General features: G+C 51.5%; 1 protein-coding gene and 1 pseudogene across 2 annotated transcripts; both read right to left on the bottom strand.

Moving 5' to 3' along the window:
• Positions 1-9,736: 9,736 nt before the first annotated feature.
• On the bottom strand, positions 9,737-14,556 carry LOC118631483 (annotated as a pseudogene).
• TRIB1 (tribbles pseudokinase 1) lies at positions 12,742-20,380 on the bottom strand. 2 transcript variants are annotated; one of them, XM_036264213.1, is made up of 3 exons: positions 19,739-20,380; positions 17,442-17,734; positions 12,742-15,078 (listed from the first exon to the last, which is right to left on the bottom strand). In XM_036264213.1, exons 1-3 carry the CDS (start codon positions 20,096-20,098, stop codon positions 14,613-14,615), a joined length of 1,119 nt encoding a protein of 372 aa, XP_036120106.1. In that variant the 5' UTR covers positions 20,099-20,380; the 3' UTR covers positions 12,742-14,612. The 2 variants fall into 2 exon arrangements, with proteins under 2 accessions (XP_036120106.1, XP_036120107.1); XM_036264214.1 differs by lacking the exon at positions 19,739-20,380 and adding an exon at positions 18,492-18,678.
• Positions 20,381-21,212: the final 832 nt, after the last annotated feature.

Raw genomic sequence — 21,212 nt, 5'->3', positions numbered from 1 at the left:
GAAGATCACCTCACTTCCTCAGAGTTGCTGTGGGAATAAACCTGACAATGTCTAGAGACTCCAGACATAGTACCTGGCACAGACGAGACCCTCAGCGAAGGTTGGTTTCCTTTTCAGCCTTAATACACGTGAATTCACATCTCCTACAGTTTGAGTGTGAACAGAGAGAGCACTATGTCTAGGGCCTATGAATGGGCAAATCAGTGAGCTCATAGTAAATGATCACCAAATATTTGAGCCACGATCATATTGTTCTTGAAAGAAGCAACTTCCTATGGGGTCCCTCCTTGGTCCCTGGGTCAGGAGGGGGAGGGGAAGTCAAACATCTAAGTAGTCCTGGGGGGCTGGCAATGTGGGGGCTAGAGGAGGGAGGGGGAGGGGAAGTCAAACATCTAAGTAGTCCTGGGGGGCTGGCAATGTGGGGGCTAGAGGAGGCAGGGGGACTGGAATAAGTTTTTAGTTGTTGCTAACTTTCCTCTGGGTAAAGCCTCAGCAACACGCCTCCTTCTTCAAATGCATTCAGTGATGCGGCTTTCTCTCCCACCTCCACGGGCCGCGGGACATTCAGGAGGCTCCAGGGACCGGCAGGATCTCCCTTCTGGCTGCAGCAGGGAGAGAGGAAGCCGTCCCTGTCCCGGTTCCAGCGATATTTGACTTGCTCGGCAAGGCCATCCCCGCAGGCCGCATTCCGTGGCCCCACGCCAGGCTGGTGTGTAATGCGCCGGCCACCCTCTCGTTACCTAATGCTTTCCTAATCTGTGCTTTACGCAAGAGCAGTGCAAATCTCTGAGAACACGAGAGAAACGCCCACCAGGCTCCTCCTGGGCTGGCCTGCACCCTGCTTTCCAGCTGCTGGTTTCATCGTGGAGGTCCTGGGGGTTCTTTCCCGTGAGGGCCCCTCGGTGGGTCACGTGGAGCCCCACTTCTCCCGTGAGGCCTTCCTACCGCTGTACCTTCACCCCGCCTCTGCCATCGCTCCCTGGCCTAGAAAGCCTCTTCCACACCGAGCAGCGGGCAAAGCCATACGTCTTTCCGTGTTGTTATCTGTAAAACAGATCTTTGAACAGATGGGGCTAGGACGATTGACCAATATTTAAAAACAAAACAACACAAACAAGCAAACGAAAACTTGACCCTCGTTTCACATCATATGTAGAAATTAACTCGGAATCTCAAAATGTATCACTGACCTCAGTGTAAAACCAAAAACTATAGAACTGCTAGAAGAAAACAAGTGTAGGACGGCTACCCCTCACCCAGTGCTAGTTCCCCCGGGGAGCTTAGCACCACCTGCCACTCTATCGTCTGTTGTTCGTGTCCCCCTCTCCATAGGAAAGTCATTCTCTCCTGCACCCTTCCCTTCAGCCAGCACCACTGAGCACCTGCCCTGGGGCTCGTGTGGGCAAAGCCCCAGCTCTAAGAACCAGAAATTCACCAGAGGCCAAGATAGGGGTGATCAGGCCCTGTGTCCCCCCACCCTCCCAGAACCACCTCCTAGAACCTGGCAGGGGTCTCTCAGGGGCTCTCCTGTGCTAAGAGTCACAGAAGCCATCACGTAGAAGGAACACTGCCTAGGAGCGAACCCTTTACACCAGCCCTTCCGCTGTCCCTCCCGAGACCCAGGCACCTCGCCTAACAAGGCCCGTTCTCCCACGTGTAAAAGGATCAGCCACATGTTCTTCAGATGGGAGTGCGCATAGACATCCCCCAAGAAACCCGTTAAAAACGCCTGCCCCTGCCCCTGAACATGTGAGTCAGTAGCTCGTCAATAGGACCAGGGAAGCAGCTTTCTTAGCCCTCATCCAGGGCAATCTAGGGTCCAGGAACCAAATGTGGGTTATTGATGATTTTCTAACTATTTTTCAAGCTGCAAAAATCTTCCTCCAAATAAAATTTCACCCAGAAAACCACACACATAGCATATAAATCAGAGAGGCTCTGAGCAGGGGAAGGGAGCAGAACGATGCTGATTCCCCTCCAGTGTTTCTCCCCACACGCCTTCCACGTAGTGACCCCTGGCACCCCAGGGTTCCTCGGAACACAGTTTGAAAATCACCACTCTAGAGGCTCCTTGATTCAATCATTGCACAAATATCTGCGAATATTTACCATGCGCCGGGCACTGCTCCGAGGGCTTTCCATGTATCATCTCATGTCATTCCTGCCACAACCCTACCCTGACAACTGCTACCATTGTCTCCATTGTACAGAAGAGAAAACTGAGGTCCAGGGAGTTTCGATAACCTGCCCAAGGTCATGTTCTAGGAAGTGGCAGAGCTGGACTATGAACCCAGGGGTGCCGGCTCTGGCCAACACGCTCTTCTGGTCTCTGAGCCCAGGAGGCATCTGAGCGCCCACCGGACACATGTAGGCCCCTCTGCCTGCCTGTCCACACATGGCTTCAAGCCCATCCCTCAGAACTCAGGCCCTGCAGCGTGAGGACTCCGAGACTGGGCTTCAGGTGACACCAGATCCCTCATGACTTTGAGCTGACGCAAGTGGCCTTCTCCACCTGCAGGGACGCTGAGAGGCTCGTCTCTGGGGAGTGGAAGAATGTTCTCTCTGGCCCGGGCACTGAGTCTATTCTGGTCGCCACTACACCGCTTGGTCTGCTTTTGGGAAGATGACCGCGTCCAGCTGGTGTTCTGCTGGTGTTCTGCTGGTGTTCCCGACTTGACAGGGTGACATTGATACGTCTGCAACCAGAACGTCAGCACCAAATTAGGAAGCAGCGTGGGGAAGCGGCCAAGCCAGTGCCGAGTGAGGAGAGAGCGTGGGACCTGAACGCTTCTGCCGGGGGCGGGGCAGAGGCTGCCGGTAATGGCCACTCAGGCCACTCAGGGTGCCCGCAGGGGAACTGAGGTCCAGAGGCAGGAGGCGGCTTGTTGGGATCATCTGTGCTCTCAGGGTTTCGCTGTTTCCTGGGACGTACACAGGACGGTTCAGGGACTGGAGGCAAGAAGACCCAAGTCCATATCCCAGCCCCTCCCCTTACTAAGCTTCGTGACCTTGAGCGCTAACATCTGAGGCTCGGTTCAGCATCTGTACAATGGCGTTGATGACATCCCTCGGAGATGCGGTGAGGATGCCAAGAGAATTCATTCAGTGTACCGTATGCTGAACAGCTCCTCAATAATATTAGTTCCCCCCCAGCTACTCTCTCCTAGATTTAAACGATACACACCTGTTTTCCGGGACTAGCTCATCTTCACTGAGACTTAACAGATGTCTGTTCGGAAGTGCTCCTCGAATTGTGGTGGAAGGGCCCGCAGCACCGAATCACCCGGGAAATGATTGGCAGTGCAGGTCCTCAGGCCCCATCCCCCTGCCCTGATGAAGAGCATCTGCATCTCAGCAAGACCCCGCCCCCCACACACTTGTGAGACACAGTGGTGAGCCTGTTTTAATGGACCGACATCGCTGTTGACTGGCGTTGGCCTGGGCTGTGGGTAGTCCCAGCTGTTGAGCGTTTGGTGTGTGGGAGTTGTTTTACAGGTGTGGTCGTATTTAAATTGCACAGTCTCAGGAGGTGAGAGTCCTTACTAACCCCATTTCACAGAGAAGGCAACTGAGGCCGAGGGGGTGGTTCCCTCGCTGGTGAGCACTCTTCAAACCCTGGCCTTTGTGACTTCAGGCTCCACGCGTGGTCCCCCCGCTGACGGGACTCAGCTGCCTCTACCTCCGCAGCAACTGTGTTCATTTCTCCAGTCCCTGTTCTCCTTGTGACATCCCCGGGACGCCTCTGCTTTGGGAATCACAGTGGTACCTGTGACATGGCGATTTCAAGTCCCCTGTCCCCTAGGGAGTTTCTGAGACATTGGAGCAGCTAGCCAGCTGGACAAGGTCTGAGAAGCCAGACTGTGGATGCTCACCTGAACTGGCTAAGATCAGGGTCTGCAGCCCCCAACTCCCAGCCCAACCCCCACAAAGCAGGTGATGAGAGGCTGACCCCCCTGAGCAATGCCTGGCTCTCTGCCACCGGCCCTCCCCTCCAAGCTTCCCCCAGAACCAACTCTCAGACCGCAGCAAGCTCGCAGGCAAGAAGGGGAAGAACAGCAGAGGCAAAGGAGGGAGGGGCTGCGGAAATGGGGGCGGGGCGCTCATCCCGGCTGCGATCCCAGGCCCGGCCTGCCCACAGCCCACTCTCTGCAGAGCCTGCAGTCCCACACTAGGCAGCCCTGCAACCCTTTCTCAGGATGAACCCATCTCATGGATGAGGACACCGGGGGTCAGATCTGCAATGTGCCTACGGTCACAGAGCACATGAGGAGCTAGACTGGGCTCCCAATCCAGGTCTTTCAGACTTCACAGCCTGGGTTCCTTCCACTCAAAGGAGTGTGCCTGAATTCTGAGCAGGCTCCAGGGCACCTTGGGTAGGTCCCTGGGCATGCATCCCTCCACGTAATCCTCACAGTATTCGGGGTAGGTGTTATTACCACCACTTCAGTTAGCAGCTGCAGGGGGGCGGGGGTTGTCACGTGACTTGTCCGGGTCATATGGCTAGTTAGCTACAGAGCTGGGATTTGAGACCAGGATCCCTAACCCTGAAGTTCAAGCCTTCTCCTTTTTACTGCCAACCCCGCAAAGTGTCAAACATAATGCATTTTTCCCCAAGAGAGGCCAGAGTAGACGGACAAGATAGGGCTTCAGTGGTGGTAATCAAATGTAAAAGGCGAGCAAACACCTACCAAGATGGGCAGCAGATTGCTCGCGTGTTAAGGGAGTGTTCTTTAGAGTGAGACTCCCCATGTTCAGATTCTATGCATTAGCTGTGTGACCTTGAGCAAGTTACTTAACCTCTCTGGGCTTCCGTGGACTCACCTGTAAGTGAGACAAGGATGCCCTCCTTTAGAAGAGTAAGAATTAAAAGAGATCATGCTTGTAAAGTGCTAATGTAGTGTTGGGCCAATATAAGTACTCAGTACCTGCGGGTTCCCATCATCATTGTTATTCTAACTGATTCTTTTCTGCGCTCATAGGCACAGGCCGACCAGCCGTGTGTCTAAGGCATACTCTGTGTTTTCGGGTGAAGCTCCCACTGTGAAGTGTCATCCCCAAACTCACATCCCCAGTGAGGAAGATGCTGATGAGCAGGCGGTAGGGAAGGCAACTGGCACCCCAGCTACGGAGAAAGGAAATTGCAGGTCAACCAGCATTGGCTGCGAACCGGCTGTCCTCCCTCACGGGGTGGCTCCCGTCGACGACATGGGGAACGAGGACTGACCTGCTTCCTGGCCATGGAGGCAGCAGCCCCCCTCCGAGAAGGCGAGGACCCTCCTGCACACCCAGGGGCAGATGAGGGGGCTCTTCACCTCCACACACCAGGCCACCTCTCCTTGGCCTGGAACTTGGTGGGGAAACCTGCCTGGGGGGCACCTGAGCCCGCCCCTCGCGAGCAGCCCTCTCACACCGAGGCCCAGCCTCTCGCGTGGATATTTCCTTCCACTTGTCCCGCCTCCTTCTGGCTGATGGGCATGGCATTCCAATTCATGACTGAGTGGCTCAGCCTCAGACTGGTCACCGGACAGATGGTGGCTGAGCAACAGCGATGACCAGAGAAGGAAGCTGATGGGGACACTCCCGTCATCGCTGATCTAAAGGTCAGACCTAGGAACTCATTTTTCTTGTCCTATGGCAAGAAAAGGTTCTGACACATTCCATGAAGTGCCTCTCATTCAACAAGCACCTCATGTGGCTCCGGACACATTCCACGAGGTCACCCATGACACACTGGCCCACGCCCAGGACCCGGAGCTGCAGGGGTCAGGCCTGCGGGTGCCGGCAGGAGCACTCTGACTTCCTCAGGCTCAGCCTTGGTTTCCCCTGGCTGGAAACGGGGCAAATGTGGACAAACTCTTTTATTTTCATAAACGTTTTGCTTTGGAATAATTTTAGATATGCAGAGACTTGCGAAGATCACACAGAGTTCCTACAGAGCCCTCATTCATTTTCCTCCCATGTGACCCTTTTACATCCCGTGGGCCGTTTGTCACAACTAAGACACCAGCAACAGCACGTTATTATTCATTAACTCCAGACTTTATTTGGATTTCACTCGTATTCCCCCACTAATGTCGTTTTTCCTGTTCCAGGATACCAGGTTGTGGTTAGGACTAAGTCACTGATGGTCTCCTCCCAGTTGTAAAAACAAAGGGGCAGTAGCCCTTATGGTTAAGGGCTCTGGGTGTGCTATTAGCAAATGAATTTGGTGCTGTGTGACTTGAAGCCAATCCTTTACCCTCTCTGAACCTCAGTCTCTTCGTCTATAAAAAGGGAATGATACCAATACTGCTTTATAGGGGTGCTGTGGGGTAATCAGTTGCTAATTCATGGCAAGCACTTAGCATGGCCCTTAGTGTACCATGAGCAGGCCTTTGATCAGTCTCAGCTGGTAGGAATCAGACTGAATCGACCAACCCAGCATGCTATACAACGCTTGGCACAAAGTCTCCTGGCAAAATGGCCGCTCCCAAAGGAAGACAGCGTGTTGTCGCCAGCACATCAGACCCAGTGTGGAGAGCATTGGGACGGGCAAGGATCTGAAGTCATGAAGGCCTGGGATGGAGTCCTACCCACCCACCCACCAGCTGCTCAACCTTGGTCAAGCTCTTCAGCTCTGGGGTTCAGCATCCCCATCTATTAAACGGGAACAAATCCCCTGCCTCACGGGATTGCTAGAAGCTGGAAAGAGACATATACCGTAAAACATCTAGCAGGACTGAGTTGTGATCTTTGGCTGCCTCTTTCTCTTCTCATATCTCTTCTGGGATCCACTAAGTCATTGACTCGGATTGGGATCATTAGAGACACCACTGAAACCTGATGTGGGCAGTTCCCAGGGGTTGGTATGGAGATCCTTTTTTTAGGGGGAAGGGGTATGATTAATTAAACACTTACCTTCCTTTTTCCCAGCCAAAGTCATGCTGAAAAGCTAATTCCATAACCTTCATTGTTTGCAATGCCTTTTCCCACCCAGAATGAAATTCGACAAGGAACCAATGATGCTGCCTGTACCTAGTTTTATAAGGAAGCACAAAGCTATTCGCGTGGTCGCTCTGACAAAGAACATTAGTGGGCCTGTTCTCATAGAATCACAGAGTCCTCCCGTGGTCACAGAATGGCAGCTGAAGGAACCAAAGAAACAGAGCATGCCTTCTGTTTAAAGAAGAACAAATGAGAACATGAGCAGGAGATCTGCCCATTCAAGGACATACAGCAGAAGGGCTTCACAACAAGAGTATCTCCAGTTCTAAATTCTTGGCTCTGATTTGTAGGTCCATTAGGCTCTGAGCTGTTGAAGGACATCCATCCAGTTATCCATCCATCCACCCATCCTACCATTCACTCATCTGTCCATCTGCCCATCCATCTATCCATTCATCCATCCATCCACCTACCCACCCATCCACTCATCCATTCATCCACACATCTATTCATTCACTCATTCATCCATTTTCCCATCCATCCATCCATCCATCCATCCATCCATCTCCATCCATCTGTGTTGGCACTGGACACCCTCCTGTGGCAGGCACTGTGCTGGGTGCTGGGGAGCCAGGGTTGAACAAGCCTGTCACAGTCCCTGACCTCATGAAGCTGTCCATTCAGTGAGCCAGATCAGAGTCTGTTTTCCCAGCGTCCACCGCAGTGCCTGGCACATGCTAGATACACAGTAAAAATTCCCTGAATAACAGATCTTTTGTCTTCTCTAATGCTCCCACCATTACGACTCATGTACTGGGTTGTTTTGAAGACGTTAACAGGGCTAAAGTCTCGGTATTTGTCTTGAACCACCTTCTCCAATCCTCAATCTTCTTTTTCTCATTTATTTTATTTTTTATAAAAGACAGATTTAGGATATTGTAAGAAATTACAAAGTTACATTTTTAAAAATCTGCCAAGTGCTACTGTGATGAAATTAATATGTTTTTTTAAAGGTTAATGTTTACAGACATATTTTAAAAACTGAATTAGAAGACGTTAAATCATGTGACACACACCAGGAAGGAACAAGGTAGGCACCCCATTTCACCACAAGAAATAAAGACCATACTGGGAAGTCAACAACCAGCCCGGTGTGGTAGTTCTCCTAACTCCAGAGGTCTTTACAGTGGAACACGCTTTATGGTACTTAGCTGAAATAAAGAGATAGCAGTTATCACAGAATTTTATTCTGTGATCCTGATGTAGTATTGAAAAGAAGGCACTGTTTTAATAAGCCTGGTGTGTTAATGGGGAAAGAACAAAAAATCCAAAGTGGTTTGATTGTACTGAAAATCCTACTGACATATTAAGGAGAGTTATTTTGTTTGTTTGTTTTTAATTTTTTTATTTCTTTTCTTTCTTTCTTTCTTTCTTTTCTTTTTTTTTTTTTTTTCAGGTAAAATAAGGTTGGTCTTCTTGTCTGGCTGAATTGGAATTCCTGCAGTTACAAAGTTAAAATTTCTAGTAAATACTATACTTTTCACTTCCTCTCTTGTAGACAGACGCAGTATAGATAAACAGTTGCCATATTTCATCACAGTGAAGTCATATGTCAATATTTAGGGTAAAGGATCTTAGACAATTTTTCCTATTTTATGTAGCTTAAGTCTTTTTTTTTTAATTCTCACCTGAGGACATTTTTTCCATTTTTTGTTCAGGTAGAGTGGGAAGGAGAGAGAGGAACAGAAAGAAAGAGAGAGAAACATGGATGTGAAGGGGACACATCGAGTGGCTGCCACCCTCACGACCAACCAGGGCCGGGGACAAACTGCAACCGAGGTACATGCCCTTAGCAGGAACCGAACCCGGGTCTCTCTGGACCACAGGCCGACGCTCTAACTGCTGAGCCAAACCAGCCAGGGCTGTAGCTTAAAATAGCACAAATACCTCTGGCTGACTGGCTTTCTCCAATAGCAAAGTGAACCTAAGTTTTGACAATGATAAGGTTTCCCAATGACAATAAAATTTCCGGGTGAGTGAATACAATTCCTTTGCTGAAAAGTCTATCAGACATCAGCAGAACTTGCTCTGGATCAATTCTCCACTATCAGTTACATCTCACCTTTGTGCCAAGTACCTTCCCATTTCTTTTCTTTTAATCCTCACCCGAGGATATTTTTTCCCATTGATTTTCAGATAGAGTTGGGGGGTGGGGAGCGGAGAGAAACATTGATGTGAGAGACACACTGATTGGTTGCCTCCTGCACAACCCAGACCAGGGCCAAGATCCAACGGCAGCCGAGGCACATGCCCTTGACCGGAATCAAACCCGTGAACCTTTGGTCTGCAGGCTGATGCTCTAACTGCTGAGCCAAACCGGCTCTACCCATCTCTTTATGTCCAAACTCTGACCCTGGATTTGTTTGTTTGAAATATAGAACCAGTCAGAGTAATATATATAAATGTTAGTGATATTAAAAATCAGCTGTGTGACTAGTAAAGTGGATTTTTAAGATAAAATGATATGTCTGCAAAAAAAAAAAGAAAGAAAGAAAGAAAAAGAAAACAACTGGGGGGTAGAGACAAGGGAAAACACTACTCTTAAAGAATAAAAATGGCCACGGTAAGCATGGAGCATCCCTCCCCTGCCCCAGCCAGGCCTTCACTGGGGCGGGCTCCTTGCGGGCGGTGGGCGCTGCCCAGCCGAGGAGAGCCGCCTGCAGTGTGAGCCAGCTGAGCCGGGACAGGACCACCCACACTCAGGCCCACTCTCAGGCCGCTCTGGTTTCTGGTGCGTAGTTCGATTAGCAACTCACTGAGCCCAGTGTGCACAGACCTGCAGGTGGAGGACGCCTGGGGCAGGGTGGGGTACCCGCGTGGGCAGATACAGCACCGAGTCCCAACAGAGCCCCCAGCACAGCGAACCCAGACTAACAAAAGGTAAAAGGAACTGGCATTGCCAAAGATAAGTCCGAAGCAGATCGATCCCACTATTGGGGTTTCCAGGGTCGACAGATTTCTCCAAGAACTGCTCATTCAGCATGAAACTCGTGCATCTTGTGACCACATCAAATGATTCTGTCCCCTGTTGCCTATTCCGATATGCGTTTGAGGGTGGGGAACACACGGTTCCCAATCCCACGGTGCCATTGTATCGAAAAGGGGCGTCATTAGAAGTCCTTCCCTCTGCCTCCTCACTAGCAAAGTCGTTCCAGATGCTTTTTGTTCAAAGCACTGGACTTTTCTTGAACTGGACTTTGATATTCAGACCAGAAGTGAATGCCCACTGAGGCTGCCGTGATGTAGATGGTGGGAATGAGGCTAAGTGCCCAAGCAATGCAAACGCTGCAGCACGCCCTGGCCAGCAGCTCTGGTGAGAGCATCCTCCTGATGCCCCGTGGATGCGGTTCGATCCCCGGTCAGAGCACGTACAAGAAGCGACCAGTGAGGGCATAAGTGAGTAGAACCACAAAGCTATGTTTCTCTCTCTCTCTCTCAAATCAATCAATAGAAACATTTTTTAAATGAATAAAAAAATTTTAAAAATGCTATAGCAAATCTGTTATCCATTCTGGCATTCAGACTGCTCGCCCCCCCTTCAGCTCCGCCCCCTCCAGCCCCGCCCCCAGCCCCGCCCCCTCCAGCTCCGCCCCAGCCCCGCCCTCCAGTCACCAATCTTACCAGGAGAGTCGACGTGGTGCTGTGCAGAGACAGAAACAACATTGGGCAAGGAGTCCAAAGACCCAAGTTCACGTCCCAGCTCTGAGCTGTTTATTTCTGAGTGGCTCCTGAAAAGCACTTGAGCCTCCGTTTTCTCATCTATGAAATGGAACAAATAACATTTGACTTGCCTGATTCACTCAACCGTGGTGAGGGTGAGGGGAAGAGGGAGGGAAACTTCTAGAAAGCACAAAATGAATAAAAGCTTGGATAGTATTTGCATGGTTGACTCTACTGAGCACACCAGGGAAAATAAAAGGATCCGCTTTTTAGCCAATGCCCAACATGTTCCTTCCAACCTTCCAAATGTAAGTGGTTGTGGCTGCCCCAGATTTGTTCTTCGAGATTAAATCTATGGATTTGTGGCCTCACATGTCATTCCAGCCAATCCTGACCCATATCTCTCTCCATTAGGCAACAACAGGATGAAGAGGTGTTGTAACCTTAATTGCTTGCAAAGTATTTTGAAACCCTTAGATTAAAAAACTCGGTGAAGTCCAAAGTATTAGTCGTATTAGCTGTTTGCCCAAGGAGTTATGAATCTCATCTGGGTTCCTTGGATCAAGGAGATGCTGTGATGTATGCTCTGAGGTTGAGGCCTGCCCCAGGCACTTTGGGGTTTAAGGGTCCTATTCTCGGGATGGCCCTAGACCAGAGATGTTCAGCCACACATGGGTGAGCTGCAAGAATTTTTAAAACGTGCAATACCTGACTATTTATTCAGGGGCACTGACCTCTTTTCCTTTAGATTTTCAAATAAAAAAATGACAACAGCCAACACAATAGCTGACCGGGATGAATGAATCAAAATTATACCTTTTTTTTTTTTTTTTTTTTTTTTGTCAGATCAGTAAAAATATATTCTTTGGTGTGCCGCAGAATTTTAATAATTAGCTTATGCGTGCCATGAGATGTAGAAGGTTGAAAATCGCTGCCCTAGACCCACCCCAGCTTCTTCGTTTCTAAGCTTACCAGGCATTTGCTCATTTCCCACCTCCTCCTGATGCGCCTTTTCCATCTCTTTTCTTAAGTTCCTGAGTCACAGAGCCCGGGCTGCCCTTGCATCGGGGTCATAGGTCCGCTTTCCTGGCTGACCTCAGCCTGAGCCCTAGAAAAGGTCAGTGTGTGATCGGGAACTTCTGCAAGCCTCTTCATTTAAGCCTGGAGTTGATGACTTAGCCCTTATTCCAGTTTTCACAGTTAGAACGTAAGAGTGAAAACTCTTGGGGGGGGTGTCAGACAGCGACTGAAAGGGGCAGAGGGGCTCCTGGCTGTTTCGTTTCCTTGAGCTGGCTGCTCATTAGGCCAGTTCAGTTTGTGAAACTTCAGAGCCATCACTTATCTGTGCATTTTTTCTGTATATTTGTTACAATTTACAACACAGAGGTGTTTTTTTAAGCCCTCTAGATGCTAATTGACTTTATTTAGAATAGACTCTGATTTAATAGTGAAGCTATACACCTAATGAAATCAAAATCCTTTCTTTCTCTACTTTTGTGATTCAAGTATCTTTAGTTCCTTACTTCCATTTTTACACTTACTGAAAAAAAAAAGACACACTTCAATTGGCCATTTTAATTAAGTCTAGCGGGTGGAGAGAAGGTAGTTCTCAGTAGGAAGCCTGGGATGCCTTCAGATATGTGTGGACGTCTGAAATTATAGCAAAATTCAGTCGGGTACATATACATACATTTTTCTGAGAAGTATCTATAGCTTTCATCAAATTTTCAAGGGTCTCTGACCTAAAAGGGACCAAAAGCCAAAGAGATTCTTACAGCTCAAGGCTTATTTATGTATGTTCCTCATCAAATGCTTCTCGAGACTAATTCAACCCACAGTGCTCGCCAACCTGATTCATTCCACCAAATTGGCTTCACCCGTCACAATGAATTTGCCCACTGCAGTGGAAAAGTGAATGGGTTCTGTCAAAAGTCATATATATATAATAAGCATCATCTGTTTGCTTGTTTCTCCCAGGAGATTCCAAGCCCAGCGGCCAGACCTTGGCACCCCCACCACCCCCTGCGTGATACTGGACAAGGCAAAGGCAGACTGGACTCAAAAGAAATTCACAGCGCCTATTTACGAAAACGGATTTATTAAAATTTCTCTACAAGTCAAAAACAGCCGTCTCACTGTTCACATATATACACATATACAGGAAGGATCTAGTGTTCCTAGCTTTCCCGGCCGGAGTCCTCAGCCGGGTACTGTATCACAGATACAACAGTCGAGCAACCACGACAGAGACCTCTGTCCTCTCTCTTCTCCGAGTCCCATGATTCTGTCAAGGTAATATTGCCAATAATCATTCACATTTCACGTGGTTTGAGACACGCAGGTTATTCAGACAGACACAGACAACAAAACAAGCCTCAGAGCCAAAACAACAAAACAATATCGAACATATGTAGAAAAGGTAAAATGTATGTACAAAGTACACAGTACATGAGGTATACACGGCATTCTCAACAATGCACGTTAGTAGTTTGCCTAGGCGTAGCCCTTAAACATGACTGCCTGTTTCTGTGTCATTTCTCAAAATACAGTATGTTTAGTTTACCCGTTTAACCACCTAATTTCACTCCTGTCCAGACACTGACTGGTATTTCTTCTGTACTTGGTTTATAATGCAAGTTGCAGTTTCTCTGTTAAGCTCTATCTTTCGTAGGGAGTGAGTTCCTATTTCCGGAAGCATTCAAACAGAGACTGGATTCCCAGTGGTAAAAGAAGCTGAAGGGGGATTTCTGCATTGGAAGGTGGCAGAAAGAGAAAAGAAGCTGGACTAGATGACTTTTGAAGTCCCTTCTGACTTTAAAGATTTGGGGTTTGCTATTTCCTCCAGATGCTGAGTACACAGATGTATTCATAGACCACACCACATTTGAAATATTAACAACCCATCATGCAAAACTGCAGACACACACACACAATGCCAAGGGCAGACCATGTCCATCGGGGCGGGGAGGGTTAAAGTATAATTCTGGAACTTGGTCTGAGACCCATCCAAAATTCACCTTCTCTGGTTTAACCTTTGTTCTTGTGAGAGGGGAGTGGAGAGACTCTATCTTTCTCTTCTTAGACAAAACACTCCACCCTGAGATGGTCTTGGGGAGGGGAAAGTAAAAGATAGATGCGAACATATTTGAGAGGAACCAAAAAAGCTAACAGTTTCCAACTGCTCGAATTATCTTTGAAAATCCGCCGTCTCTGTCTGAGCTCAGAGTTCTGAAATAGCCAGGAGTTCGAATGGTTTGTGACACTTCTCCACCGTTGGCTGGTAAGTGCTTTTACAGTGAAGGGGAGACGTTTCAAGGTCAGGAAGAAGGCATTAGTGCACATGAGGTCTCGGCAGGAAACAGGAGAGAGTCTGGGTTCGCGGTGCAGGCAGGCTCCTATGCTCCTAACACAGTCTGCCCCCCAAACGGAGCAGAGTCATTGCTAAACGTGTGTGAAGGGTGAGTGGTGAACCCAACCAACACGAAAGCGAACTCTCCCATCAGAGAAGCTGGGATCGCGAAGTCCAGCTACCAAAGACAAGTTCAAAGACGGCAGGTGCATTGGCCCGAATTACTTGTCACCCTGTTAAAATAGGCTATTACCCCAAATGCCATGTGTGATCCACTTCCTCTCCCTTGAGAAAATGTTCAAGTCACTGAGCACACGCTGTAGGACATCCGTACTCTTTGCCACCTATCAAAGATGCGGACCCCCGGTCTGACAGAGGGACAGTTGGAGGGGGCTCCTTAGGAAGGGAAACAGCTCTGTAGGGCAGCCAATCAGAGTGCGCGCTGCTCACACCAACCAAGTCACTCATCACAGCCAGTCAGAGGGGCGCCGTGTTCAGCTCAGCAGCTACCGTCTTTGCGCCATCACGTATCTGGTTGGCACCACGTCGAGAGGCCTGTCCATCTTTGGAAATGGAAATGCCATGTGTGAGAATTATGAGGTTTCTGAGGTTTTGGGGATTAGCAGAAGAAGGAACTAACATCACTGTCCTCCTGGTACTCTGGGACAATCTGGTCTGAAGTTCCCATTTCTGAGTCGACGTACCCAGGTTCCAAGACAGAATCGAACCAGGGATGGAGTAGGATCTCAGGGGCAGTGAGTCTCTCCGAAGGCTCCCGCCTCAGGAGGCTGCGAATGAGGCACCTGGCTTTGGGGGAAATGTGGTCAGGAATGCAGAACTGTCCACGGCGGATTTTGGAGAAAAGGGCACTGGGGTCTGAGTCATGGAAGGGGTATCGCCCCACCAAAAGGGTGTAGAGCATCACCCCAAGGCTCCAAACGTCCGCCGCCTTCCCGGAGTAGGTCCCGGTGGTGTTCAGAATCTCGGGGCTCACGTAGGCTGGGCAGCCGTGCTTGTCTGACAGAGCGTCATCTTCCCCCTTGATTATGTGGGTATCTTCCAGACTTTCCAGTCTGAGCTGGGTTCTGCAGGAGAGAGAACAAGCCTTTACTTCCAGATCAGCTGCTATGACAAACAAAGCCTCCCCAATGACAGCGCCCACAGGCCCTCATGGCCAAGGCCCCACGAATGCCATTTACCCCTTCATCCAGTAAGCAGTGTCCTGCAATCACCAGGACCCAGGATTTCACAAACCAATACAAACTGCAATAAACATCTGCAAAGTCTGGAGAGAGCACCTAGGATGAAGCATAGGATACAAAGCCCCGAATACTACTCATGATGCTAGAGCTAAGAAGACATCTCCTCGTAGGGCTTACACAACTTAGTGCACGATGCAGAAGTGGGAGCTGGTCTCCAGGGAATGCTGACCTTTTCTACAAAAGCTACTGGAGAAGAGCAGTATATTCTATTCTCCAGGGAGGGCCCAAGCATCCTGCAAGCATGTCCTTATCACACCACTGACGGCCAGGACTGCTGGACCCATGCTTTGCATTACAGAACACGGAGCCCAGAGTCACTGTGATTACCCACAGGTTGTCAACACTCCTACTAATGTTGATGTATACACACAGAGGGAACTCTGACCACCGGGGCCCAGACCTGACCACTGTGATGGGAAAGGTGCAAGGAAGGTCCATTATATTGAGGTGTTTCACTGCAAAGAACGCTTAGCCTGGACCGAGAGGGTATGTGAGCAAACAAAAGCAGCTGGGGCATTTGAAGGCTGCAGGTGCCCCCAAACACCTACATACATGGTACAGCAATGCTTGGGCATATGTACTCTGCATGCGGGCTTATCTGTTCAGGTAACAGCTAAAGTCTGAAAATCTTTAGTCCAAGGCTCTCTTAGGAAGCTGCAGGGGCCTCCTGGTCCAGATCCAGCCACCCAGGTCTCTTGGGCCCAAGTGGGAACCTCTGCTGTCTGGTGGTGGTGGCCTGTGCTCCTCTCTGCTTCTCAGAAATCACCCTGTTGCAGTAAATCACTTGTTGTGAAGTTAATGCAAACATTTGGTACTGGCTAATGGGTCAATTCCTTTTCCTCTCAAAGGTCTTGCTGGTTTCATTTTTTTTTTATCTTCCTGCCTTCCTGTTCCCTGGAGTGTAGTATGCGTGTGCTAACTTCGGTATGTCCTCAGCCTGACCTCCCCGTCGTTATGTAAAATACCCATTGGTTCTGTAAACGGAAAATATGACTCAACCCGCACTGTCTGCCCCTGATTGGCTGCTTTTGCACTAAAACCCTGCACCTGTGCTGGTTACACGCTAGCGTCAGCCTGCCATTGCTTAACCCTCAGGTTGCCAAACTCCATGCATATGACACTCGCCTGTGCAATGCGGATTTCAAAAGCTAGTAAGGAGGTGTGGAAGGCATGTTTCAGAAAATACATCACCATGTCAAAGGAGCATGTGCCAGGAATTGGAAACTTCTCCATTGCAAACACTCTGCTTTTCTTTGCTAATCAGTATGTTCCAATAATTATTGCAAAGTCAGATACAAAGCCATGCTTTCTGGTAACTCAACCCGGTGCTTTTTCAGAGGGTTTGGAGTTAAGGGTGACAAAGCACAGATGGGGTCAGCCTTGCATGAATAGCTACAACCAAGTAACACACAGCTGCCTCCCCAATTCTGCTACAGTATTGCTAGCAATCTTTCCACAAGGGATGTGGCCCACCTCTTGAAATCAGGTAAGGTTTATCTCCTGTGGCTTCCTGAATTCTCTTGTCTGAAACCTCAATTCTGAATCTTAAGGTCTCATTATTCTCTTATCAAGCGCATCATGTCCTTTATGAAGTAAGCTATGATCTATATTTAGCAACTGATTCCAGCCAACTCCATTTATTATTCAGTACAGCTATTTTCTGAACACACAGCCAAATAAGATGTCCAAAAAGTCACCGGAGAATGTGAAGAAAATACTAGGGGCCAAGCCCGAGACGGAACAGGAATGTGGTGTGGAGGAGGGCAGAATTCTGCAAATACTAGCTCTGTGATACACTCTAGGTACAAAGAAACCCACTTGGTGAGAACAAGGACTTGAAAACTTCCTCTAGGAGTCAAGGTTGTAAAGGGCAGGTTGACATTTGCACCCCAGGAGAATTGACCTTTCTGACAATGGGGAATAAACCTGGTCCTGGGGTGGGAGTGGGGAGGGCTTCCTGTCATCACAGGACATCCCACAAAAGCACCAAGGTGTCCCCAAGCCTCAGCCACAAGAGTGCAGAAGAAGCCAACCTTGGCCATGGCTCCTTGGGAGAGGACTTCTGAAAACTAACTGGCACAGCTGAGCCCTTGGTGTGGTTTTGAACCAACACGCTGAACCTAACTGCTCAACCTGCAATTTCATTTTGGTTCCAGAAGGCAGGAGGGGCTGTGGACGCTGCTCACCTCTCCTCCGTGGAGAAGACAAATTTCCTAAGCTTCAGGTCCCCCAGCACGATGGCCGACTGGTGACAGTGGGCAACGGCAGAGACAATCTGCTTGAAGAGCCGGGAAGCCTCCTCTTCCCGCAGCCTCTTCCGGCTTCGCACGTAGGAGTGCATGTCCCCAAAGTCCTTCTCAAAGAAGACATAGGCCTTGGTTTCCCCAAGGATCACTTCCACGATGCCGGTGATGTTTCTGTGTGATGGTAGCTGGATGTAAGGCCTGATCTTGTCCTGGTAGTGTTTAATGGGAAACACCTGCAGAGAGAAGGTGACCCACTTAAGAGGCAGAAAAACCAGAGACCACCTCCAAAATCCCAGGCTGGGCTGCAGTTCTCAAGCTTTGGGCTTTGGTTGACAGTAGGGTCCATCCACTTGCCCCCCCATCTCTGCTGCCCCACCGTATGCAACCCCAGCTACCCCTAACACCCCAAACCAGCAATATCCAGGGCTCTGGGCTAGCGGATATCCTACATGTCACCATATGAAAGGTTAGAGAGAACTATCTTCTGTGTATGTTCCCACCTTCCAGGAGGCCATCAGCTCCAGGGAGCTAAGCCCCCAAATCCCCACCTTCCATGGCCCTTCCGTGTTGGCAGTCAATGCTGCACCAACCCCCCACCCCCCCCCCCAGGAGCTGCAAAGCAGGCCCAAAGTGCTCAGCACTCAGAGCACTGACTGTGGTGACTGCAGCCTCCAAGTGGAGGCAGGGACTGGAGAACGGGCAGATCTGTCATTAGTCAGAAGGAACAGATGACTCGGAGAGAGAAGACTGTGACAACGCAGCCTTAAGCAACCTGCCTACAGTCTGGCTCAGGCATAAGCAGCTGCGAGTGAGCATTCTCACAGGCGGGCTATGGGATCCTCACCACAGTTTCTTCATTTGTTTATCTCCCCTCCCCCCACTCCCACCTCCACCTGCACCCAGGAAATGAATAGTATCTCTGCCAAAAAGCTGGCTGGTCTCTTTAAGAACCTTTTGTTTGGCCCAGTTACTCATATCCTAGGACTCAACTGGAAACGGTGACACACGGGTTGTCACCATCTGGATCCAGCTATTATCTGCTCAGAGGAACTGGAAGGGGTTGCACAACGGCAGACCCACCCCACCTCCGAGGCCCGGCTGCTCAGGCACCAGCTAGAAAAATCTCGCTGCTGCCTCCTTCCTCCCGCTCCGCTCCACCCAACCCCATCGCACACACACACTCTTCCCAAAACAGCTCTCAGCCCCGCAGCCCCCTAGACGAAAAGACCCCCACCCCCACCGCCGCCGCCTTTCTAACTGGGCTTGATCAGGACATTTCGCTGAAGTCGGACAGTAGGTGGCAGCAGCAAGCCCGGGGAGGTGAGAGGGGTGGGTCAGGTGAGTTGCTGAAAACCCAAGAGCGACTTTAACAGGGGTGACCCAATCCTCCGGGTGAAAAGGAGAAGCCCGGCGGGCTCTCGGGGATGTCTGAGACGGGGGTGTGAGGTTCGCCAGGGGTGGACTGTGGGAATGGTCTATGGGCGCTGTCGGAGCACGCGGAGGATCCGGTTTCCAGAAGTGATTATCTCCTCCTGGATGGAATCCCTTATGTTCAGGGGGGAAAAAAATCGCTGGCCGGAAAATAAAGACATGAATGGAAGCGAGGATTCCTAGCCGGTGTGGGCTTTCCAGCATTTCTACTCCAGGCAAATTCCCCCGCCCTGGCTGGAACATCCCCTCAGCCTGCTCTCTAGGGAGAACGGGGTTCTCGTCCCAGCGCGGGTTCGAGCTGGAATCTCCAAGACCCAAGCCCGACGCGCACAGCTGAGCCCAAGTGCCTTGAAACCCGGGCAAGGGAGCTGCCGGCTGCTCCAAGCTCCAAGGAGGCACCCACTGCAGGGCGTCCTTCCAGGGCCAGGGGCGGGGGAGCGGGAATGAGAGAAGGGGAATGGCATGGCCCTGGAATCCATTTCAATTCCATAACTTATATGGAACGCCACCCGCTGCACTCGGCACTAAGAAAATACTATGGCGATAAAGCAATTGAACGCTGCACTTTCTCTTCATCACCGAGCCCCCATTATACCAGTCCATCGGAAACCCCTCAATGCCCAAAGGGGTGGACCTGGTCAAACGCTGCCTCACCGGGCTCAAGTCACTTATAAGCCTGACCCCAAACTCAAGCTTTGGTGGCACCTTCGATCCCCCGGGAGCCGGCAGGCGAGACCCCGAGCACCACTGCCCGCCACCGAGCTCCGCCCCCCGCACCCCACATTCTCCAACCCCCGAGCTCGTACCTTGCAGCGCAGCTCGCGGCCCGTGTGGATGCACAGCGCCCGGGACACATGCTCGCGCTCGGCCAGGGGCAGCAGCAGGTAGTCGGCGAGACGGCTGGGCCCCGGCGCGCTCCCGGAGCCGCCGCCCGAACCCGGCGCGGCGGGAGAAGGCTGCGGACTGCAGGGAGAGCCAGGGGGGCTGAGGTAGTCTGGTGGGCTGGAGCACTCAGAGAGGCGCGGGCACTTGGCCGCCACCGCCGCCGCGTCGTCCGCGTCCAGTAAGCGTTTGGCCGGGCCGCCGCGGGCGGCCGGGAGCAGCAAGGTCGGGCCGCGGGGCTGCGAGGCGCTGCTCATGGCAGAGCGCACGGGACCGACCCGCATCCCGTCCCGGGACGGGACGGTCCCGGCTTTGTACGTCCCGGGATCCGCGCAGGAAGGCGTTGAGGGCTCGGCGCCGGCGCCGCGACTTATTCCAGCCCACGAGATGGAGTTTAAGACGGAGCTGGGTTCGCCTCCCACGGGGGGCAAAGCAAGAGCCGCTCCCGGGAGCTTCAGTTGCACGCGGGAACCACGCTGGCTGCGTGTCCGGGGGGCGGAGGCCGGCTCGGGTCCCCAGCTCCCCGCAGGCACCGGCTCGGGGCGCCTCCCCGGGGTCGGCCGCCGCTATTGTTGTCGAGGCGGTCGACAGTCTCCAAGGCAGAAGCGGCGGCGGTGGCCGGTGTTCCCGGGGTCCTGAGCCGCGAGGACAGGATTCCGAAGGCTCGACAGGAGGCAGGTCAAATGCACTTCCCAAAGCAAGAAGTCCGGAGCGAAAGCCGGAGCAACTTTGCCGCTGCGCTCGGGATTCTGCGCGCTCCGGAGCTCCCGGCGTGTGTGTGCGCGCACGAGACGCGCTCGGAGAGAGTGACTGAGTGAGTGTGTGCGCCGCACCGATCCCAGCCAGTGCACTCCTCCTTCTCCTTTTCCTCCACCTCCTCCGCCTCCCGGTGACTCACGCGGTATACACACACACTCACAGGCCGGGCTGTGTAAACAGTTGGGAAGCCGGGTTGTGCAATGAGGTGGCTGCGACGACTCGGGCCTTGCCGCCAGCGAGCAATCACCAGAGCGGAGGGGGAGGCTGGGGGGGAGAAGAGGTGGAGCTGGGTCCGCGGGGCGCTAGGGGTGGCCCGAGCGCTGGGGATGCTCTGGGCAGCGCGCGCTCTGGCGCAGGTGGTGCGTCCCGAGCCGGCTTGGGCGCGCGCGCACGTCCCCGGGGCTGGGCTGGGCAGGAGGCGGCGCGCGCCCTCAGGCAGGCCCGGAGCCGAGCTTACAGAAGCTGGAGGAGGGGGTGGAGGAAAAGTTCCCGTGACGTCAGGGTCCGGGGAAGTAGGCGGGAGGGGCGGGGCCTCGGGGGGCGAAGCAACCTCTGATTGGTGCGTGCTCCCCATTCACACCTAACACAATAGTCTGCGGGCGCGTGCACCAAGGATCCTGCACCCGCCGCTCGCTGCAG

The sequence above is a fragment of the Molossus molossus genome, unplaced genomic scaffold (genome assembly GCF_014108415.1).
Source record: "Molossus molossus isolate mMolMol1 unplaced genomic scaffold, mMolMol1.p scaffold_m16_p_16, whole genome shotgun sequence".
NCBI lineage: Eukaryota > Metazoa > Chordata > Mammalia > Chiroptera > Molossidae > Molossus > Molossus molossus.
The sequence above is the reverse complement of the archived record's forward strand: the minus strand, read 5'-3'. Positions and strand labels throughout refer to the sequence as shown.

Excerpts from the sequence above, each read along its gene's own strand:
- TRIB1 (XM_036264213.1), bottom strand. The coding sequence starts at position 20,098 with ATGCGGGTCGGTCCCGTGCGCTCTGCCATGAGCAGCGCCTCGCAGCCC. Across the intron at positions 17,735-19,738 it reads GCCGCGAGCTGCGCTGCAAG|GTGTTTCCCATTAAACACTA; the intron begins GTACGAGCTCGG and ends TTCTCTCTGCAG. Across the intron at positions 15,079-17,441 it reads GTCTTCTCCACGGAGGAGAG|AACCCAGCTCAGACTGGAAA; the intron begins GTGAGCAGCGTC and ends TCTCTCCTGCAG.